The sequence below is a fragment of the Cucurbita pepo genome, chromosome LG05 (genome assembly GCF_002806865.2).
Source record: "Cucurbita pepo subsp. pepo cultivar mu-cu-16 chromosome LG05, ASM280686v2, whole genome shotgun sequence".
NCBI classification, from domain to species: Eukaryota; Viridiplantae; Streptophyta; class Magnoliopsida; order Cucurbitales; family Cucurbitaceae; genus Cucurbita; species Cucurbita pepo.
The window spans coordinates 4,710,145-4,717,589 of record NC_036642.1 but is presented as its reverse complement, the minus strand read 5'-3'; the positions used below and the strand labels follow the sequence as shown (position 1 = coordinate 4,717,589).

At 35.2% G+C, this 7,445-nt stretch overlaps 2 protein-coding genes across 4 annotated transcripts in view; one reads left to right on the top strand and one right to left on the bottom strand.

Annotated features, from left to right (window-relative positions):
- LOC111795988 (metal tolerance protein 1-like) overlaps positions 1-3,074 on the top strand; it is a 3,857-nt gene extending 783 nt beyond the window's left edge. For all 3 annotated transcript variants that reach the window (XM_023678658.1, XM_023678660.1, XM_023678659.1), the window contains exon 2: positions 1,601-3,074. In XM_023678658.1, coding sequence (XP_023534426.1) covers positions 1,601-2,860 — 1,260 coding nt within the window. In that variant the 3' untranslated portion in view covers positions 2,861-3,074. The remainder of the gene's footprint in view (positions 1-1,600) is intronic.
- Positions 3,075-3,636: 562 nt separating this feature from the next.
- Positions 3,637-7,011, bottom strand: LOC111796045 (mitochondrial import inner membrane translocase subunit Tim13-like). The gene is made up of 2 exons (XM_023678738.1): positions 6,777-7,011; positions 3,637-3,997 (listed from the first exon to the last, which is right to left on the bottom strand). The coding sequence occupies exons 1-2, from the start codon at positions 6,885-6,887 to the stop codon at positions 3,848-3,850; spliced, it is 261 nt and encodes an 86-aa protein (XP_023534506.1). The 5' UTR covers positions 6,888-7,011; the 3' UTR covers positions 3,637-3,847.
- Between the last annotated feature and the right edge of the window lie 434 nt (positions 7,012-7,445).

Below are 7,445 nucleotides of genomic sequence, written 5' to 3'. Positions count from 1 at the left end.
AAATTTTTTTTAGCTGCTCCTTTTTTTTTTTTTTTTTTTTCAATTCTCTTTCAAGAATCATATTCTTTATAATAATTGAAGAATTTGTAGTACAAACTATAATTGTTCTTTGAGGAATCTATTGAAGGTGGGGGAACTAGATAATTAATATTGTACTTCAATTTTTGTGGAGTAGTTCAATTTCACCTAGTAGTTTTGTACTTGTATCATTTGTGGGAGATAATGATCTTTATATTAGAACAGTTGTTAATATTTATTTCTACCGTAAATTTATTGATTCTCCAGTGGTAAATCTCCTGCTGTCTTACTATTGGTATGCTGTTCGTGACAGAAAACCGATTACTTTTGCTCCACCCTTCCTTTCTACCTAGAATTGTAAGCTACTGAGTGAGGGATCATGCAAGGCTTGCTGTGTTTCGCTTTGCGTTGTCATTATATGCTTGTCTTTATCTACTTTTTCCTTATCCTACAGCTCACATGTATTCTACCTCTCCAGTTGTCTTTGTCCGCTTTTATGCTGTGTTTTTGTCAAGTCATTAGTCTTAGCACTGTGGTTGGGAAGGGGTTCAGATATAAACAAGAGTTCTCGTTGACTAATGATATGTAACGCATGACTCTATTTGAAACTGCAAAGTTTGATGAGGATGTTGACAGCTATCTTGCCAATTTACTGTCATGACTTTGCCTGAAATAAAGATAATAGTGTAAGATAAAAGTGATGCATGGTGCTGTAACTGACATTAAAGCTCTTTAAATATTGCTTGGTTCATCCATTTTTGTAGGAGTTATTCACTGTCATGATTTCAGGAAGGAAACTTTTTATATTAGAACTTTTGATGATCCATAGTATGAGAAAGTTAATGTTCGGTGAAATTAGTCGAGTTTCGCACAAACTAGCGTAGACACTTATCGATATAAAAAAAGTTTTTCTTGTGATAACTAGATTCATGAATTTATACTTCCACTGATCAAAGTACTTTGCATGTACATATTCAATATCCTTACGAGAACTTATTTGTATCAAAGTGTTCCTGCAGTCGAATCCATTTTGAACAAATAAAAGCAAACATCCTATTTGATATATATGATGTTTAGTACTAAATTATAATTTACCATATATATCATATTTGATATTTTATTAAGTCAAATATATAAATTATAGTTTACCATATATATCATATTTGATATTTTATTATAAGTCAAATATCTAGATATTTGCCTTCTTACCATATGTGTCTTTACCTTTGTTGTTATTTCCATTTATTACTCTTTTCATATCTATGTAATTTATTTGATTATAAATAGATAACTTTCACACCATTTAGGTATGGTGGATTAAGTAAACATTCTTAGTTTCAGCTAGCTTTCAAAGTTGCAAGCGTATCGTCGTGTTGAAAATTTCGTCTTAAATGTTCTTGTAGGAGTATGAATACTAATTGAGCATCATACCTTACTTGAACATGATATGTTCTATGGGTCGTACAATTGTGTCCTCGAGTTCTAAGAACACTAATTCATCGTACTAAAACAACTGAGACGTTTATGCCTTTGCTTTTGTGTTGTTCTTATCGTTTAAACATCTTTTCTTCCTGAAACTCAGATGGAAGTGCAAAATCATGATCATGGTCACATGATTGAAGTAAGTGGAGATGTGCAAGCAGTAGGGCCTAGCATTGTGGGAAGTAAAATTTGTGGGGAGGCACCTTCCTGTGGATTTAAAGATGCAAAAAACAGTTCGATTGATATGAGGGAGCGAAATGCATCGATGCGGAAGCTTTTCATAGCAGCTGTTTGCTGCATCGTTTTTATGAGTATAGAAGTAGTGGGAGGTATTAAAGCAAACAGTCTTGCAATATTGACTGATGCTGCTCATTTGTTGTCGGATGTTGCTGCTTTTGCCATTTCCTTGTTCTCTCTCTGGGCCTCTGGTTGGGAGGCAACTCCGCGCCAGTCATATGGGTTCTTCCGGATTGAAATACTTGGTGCCCTCGTTTCCATTCAGATGATCTGGCTTCTTGCTGGGATTCTTGTTTATGAAGCCATTGTCCGCCTTATCAATGGTCCGGGAGAAGTCAAGGGGCTGCTCATGTTTGCTGTTTCTGCATTTGGGTTGGTTGTTAACATAGCTATGGCTCTGCTGCTCGGTCACGAACATGGTCATGCTCATTCTCATGGTCACAGTCATGGACATGGTGATCACGACCACGGTCATGGCAGCCACGAACATGGTCATGAAGATCATAGGCATCACCATGGGATTAGTGTTACCGCACACCACCACCACCCCCACCCCCACCACGAAGAAGAGGGAGCTGCCGGCGATAGTGTTAAGCATCACCATCATCACGCACATGAGGAATCAGTAACTACACCCTTACTTGAAAGCCATTCACAAAAGGTTACCAAGACACAGAAAAGAGAACGAAACATAAACGTCCAGGGGGCTTACCTTCACGTACTCGGAGATTCCATCCAAAGCATCGGAGTGATGATTGGCGGGGCAATCATATGGTATAAACCCGAATACAAGATTCTTGATCTGATATGCACTCTCATTTTCTCTGTAATTGTGCTATACACAACAATTCAAATGCTCCGAAACATCCTCGAGGTTCTAATGGAGAGTACACCGCGAGAGATTGATGCGACGAAGCTCGAGAAGGGTCTGTGTGAGATGGAGGAGGTAGTTGCAGTTCATGAACTGCACATCTGGGCGATAACGGTTGGAAAGGTTCTATTGGCATGCCATGTTATAATAAAGCCAGAGGCAAATGCAGATATGGTATTGGACAATGTTATAGAGTATATCAAAAGAGAGTACAACATCAGCCATGTCACCATTCAGATAGAGCGCCAGTAGATTTTCGGATTCAATCAATGAATGTTTATTTGTAGGTTTGGTTTAAAAGGAAAGATGCTTTTGAATTCCCCAGAATTTAACGTCTTCATTTTTCTTCTTAGATCTCATTTAAAAGTGCTTTCAACGATCTAAAAAACAAATGGGTCGATAATTAAATTAGCATTGTTTTAATTTCAAAATCAATAAACTTTTCTGAAAGGCATCTTCTAGTTAATGTTAATATTGTAGTATTCAAAACACCTAATCATGCGACTTTCAATCAATAAACTATTTCCCTACAGATACCTTTTTACAATTCTGATTTTGAATGACATGTTGGAGAAAAATCAAGCATGAGTGATGACTTTAAAAGTTAAGGTAATTGTACTTTGTCTCAATAGTTTCGATTAAGATAATTTTGATCTGAGTTAGAATCAGCTAACCAAAAGGTACCTTCCATTGATGTAGGTTTTCATGATTGTACTAAGGCCGAAACATAATCTATCCCTGTAAAATTTTTGGAGCATCTCATGTAATCATAGATGCAAACATTGACCCGATGAGAGAGAAGCTGTAATTGCTGGTCCTACTCCTATCATGTGCCTCCCTTAGTCGCAGGCTTTTGCACTATCGATAGTGACCTTGTTTCTTACCTACTTTAAATATGATATCCTAATCTTTAAGGAATCATCTCAAAATTGCTATCAGTGTAGCTTTCAAGGTACTTTCACATCGTTCTAGCCACTCATCTATTTACTTTATCCGACCAATAGAATCATATCAGCTTGGTAGAGAAGTTAACTGAGAAGGAATGAGAGATTAATTGAGTTGACATGTTTGTAAACAGGTAAATGATACCAATATTATCTATGGGGTCTCAAATAAAAAGTACTTCTCCTTGCGAAAGATTCAAGATCTGGAAAACAAATATCAAATGGGGAATCTCAGAAAAATTGTAGGTTGCTAAAGATACCTCAAACTCGTAATCTCTCAGGCAAAACCTTTCCTTCAGTGTGGTGTCTTAAACAGGGCTCCACTGACGATGCTAGTAGCCTCAATATAGCGCTCCATGCACCTGGAGATGCAACTGCTTTCACTCCCACTTAGGCTTGACCCGGGCTTTGTGATACACTTGTCAAAACACTTTACTCTTAAGGTCTGCAAAAAAGTGCAATTGGCAACTCCAAATTGTTGGAAAGTTCATTTCATTAATCGCAACTAAATTCAAGAACCATGATGCTGCTACAAGGAACATACGCAGTGCAGGAAATATAAATGAAAAATTTTTAATTGTGAGAAAAAGAAAAAAAAAATCAAATACCTAATTGGAATCCGGCTTTTAGATCTTTTATCAAGATACAAAACTATAACCAAGTTTAATATTACAAAGAGCACACAAGGTGCAAACTGCAAAAGAACCGGCAAACACAACACCACAGATCCATAGGTATGCTCCCAAAAACCCTTGACAACTGAAAATCTTACAGGAATGAAAATTCTACTGAACTCAGTATTTTCAATGTCCTACCCTCCTGAGATTTATCCCATAAATAAAACTATTAGTTTCTATTCGCAGAAATTAAAGTCCAAGAATTACAATATATATATATATATTGTAATTCCATACTAATTTTTACAGCAAAAGATATGATGAAAATATCAAAGATATCACAAAATTGTTGAAATTTAATAAATTTCTTAATAATCCCAGAAAACTTATTTAAGTCATAAACAATCATTTTAAACATTTATAACATTAACATATACATTAATATGAAAATAGATAGTAAAATAATGTATCTAAAAATATATATAAAATTTTGATTAATTAATTAATTTATAGTCATGTCAACACACAAATACATCATTTAACAATAACAAGATATCCTTTTGGGAGTAGACAATCATTAATATGTTATTGATAATTGTATAAGAAAAACAATGAAGGAGACATTTGAGACAAAGATTTTTAATATGATTTGGGTATGGATTTGTGACCCTAAATTCTTGGCCTAGCCCTAAAACTCACACTATACCGTTTTAAAGTGTGATAAATCAAGGTATATGTTGTGATCGAGAGAGAAAAAAAGCAACAAAGTGTCATGAATATAAGCAAAATATCACGGATATCAGATAAAATATCAGAAAAATATCCGTAAAATATCAATAAAATATCAACAATGATCGACAATATCATTGATGTTTTGGAAAAATGACTCTCCCCTTTATATCGTTTTCAAAAATTCAACTTTACCGATATTTCGGTCAATATCAACAGTATTTTCATCCTATGAGTGAGGAGCATGATAAGAAGAAGATGGTGTATCTCAATCATAGTGGCCTAGACTATAAAGTCACGGAATCATAGCATTAACCCCGTTATTATTCTACAGCCATCCTTTTCTTTTCCTTATCTTCCCTTCGTAGTTTCAATTGAACACAGCAAAAAAATTTGTGCAGGTTGCCATTATTCCAAAAATGCAATTTTTCCATTTCCGAGATAACTGCTAGCCCAAAGAGCCTCATTTTCTTTTAAATCTCCTTAAGTGAAGTACATCGGATCTAAAAAGAGAAAGAATACATAGGGGCACTAGACAACATCAATTGACCAACCACCGTAAGATGCTTTCCTTTACATACGGCAATTGGAAATGTTCTTTTTAATCGGTTCCTCCAAGAGGCATATGGGGTACTGAAGTCTGCAGGGATGACTGGCCCCTTCTGTGCCTCTTGATGTGCCTTGTCTAATAGCAAGCTGTTGCAACTCCAGATGACATGAATACATATTCCTTATCTAATAGCTAAATGTTGCACCTCCAGATGACACATATAGATGGCCACAATCACAACTTTCCTCGCATCAAACTTAAGGGTTGGTAATAATGTGAAGAATATAGAGGATATCATCAGTTGATTTATCATTCTAGGGGCAAGCAAGGTTCAACCACTATGATCAACCCTTTTCAGGGTTCTGGTAGGGGCCTAAATCGTTTGTCAAAATATCTAGAAATGATTTCTAATCTTTCGTTCCACATGCACAAACACTTTCCAACGTGTTGATCTTGAAGAAATTCTGAATCACAAAGAAAATCCCTTCTAGCCCTTCCTGTTAACCTAAACAGGAACAATAAGATTCTTCACTCTCCAATTTCTCAAGACCTCTTCACAAAAGTCCCTATCTTATTAGAGAACTTTTTGATCCAAGTAAAACCATAGTCTGTACTGATCTTTATAAAAACTTACAGTGAGAGTAAATTAAAGAACGTGTCCTTTACCACAGACCAATAATAGTATCATGCTAAGGCACTAATTATAAGGTTCAAGAAATTTATTTCAGAAAGTTTGCTCGTCCTACTAGTACTAGCCACTCCCCTTCCGCGTCAAAAACAACGAGCAGAAAAACTATTCTGTCAATAAATCCTACAAAACAAGTTAGACAACAAAACTACAAGATAGTTGCTAACTTATAATCACCAAACCGAAAAAAACTCTAGAAACAGAGAGCAAGATCAAGTACTTTATTTCCATTGCACGCAAATCACTGAAGAAATTCTAAATGGATTGAACATTTCTACATCTTCAATTAGCAAATTTAAAAAATGAGGATATAAAAAAACAAGTTCGAACTATAACTGAGAAATGCGCATGTAAAGGATTCCATTTAATGTTGCGAAAGAATACTCCAAAATCTGTAGTCTCAACAATTCGCATTGATTAATTCTTACATCCCATCTTCAAAAGCCAGCTCCTAGCGCTACCCAAGCTTTAGACCCAGAAATTCCGAATTCATTTCTACTATCACATAACACATAAAAGTGAAACGCATTCATCAAACCGAATACTCTAAGAAATCCAGATATACGTACATCCGCACATACATATCAGTAACTCGACCAACAAGTTTAGTAGAAAAGAAACAAGTAGGGGAGAATTGAACCTCAAGAAACTCCTCCGCGTAGGCCTGGGCTAGCTGAGTCTTGAGCTGATCCCTGAATTCATTGGCAGAAAATTGGGAAGAATCGCTTGATGGTGCCGAAAATGAATCCATTTGTTCGGTGTTCGGTGGTTGCAAAACCCTATAAACCACTGCCTATTTGTAGTTTGGTTGCGCCCCAGAGCTGATTTTGTTTTCGAGGGAGGCGACGGCGACACAATTAGGGCGCGTAGGGTGTGGTTCAATTTTATCCCGCCGTTAGAATAGTTTATTATTTTATTTATTTATTTATTACTATTTTCATTCTTAAATTTAAATTTAAATTTAAATTTAGTTTTTATTTAATCTACTGGATTGATTTTAATTTTTAATTAATCTATAAATTTTGAATTTTGATAATATATAGAGTTGAAAAGAATTTATAAATTTTTATTTTTTATAACTAAAGGACTCGACCAAACCTATACCAATTTTCTTTTAACCGAGATCGAAATCAAGATCAAACCAATAAAAATCATCTTTTTCACATATTCGATTAACAATTTTTTTTTTTTTTTTTTTAGGGTAGATGATTTAAATTCAAGGATAAATCCTTTAAATACGGTGAAAATGATAAGGAAGTGAACAACGGAAGAAAGCACAGATGAAAGTCTCTACAAGATGAAAATCGGG

Excerpts from the sequence above, each read along its gene's own strand:
- LOC111796045 (XM_023678738.1), bottom strand. The coding sequence starts at position 6,887 with ATGGATTCATTTTCGGCACCATCAAGCGATTCTTCCCAATTTTCTGCC. Across the intron at positions 3,998-6,776 it reads ACGCGGAGGAGTTTCTTGAG|ACCTTAAGAGTAAAGTGTTT; the intron begins GTTCAATTCTCC and ends ACTTTTTTGCAG.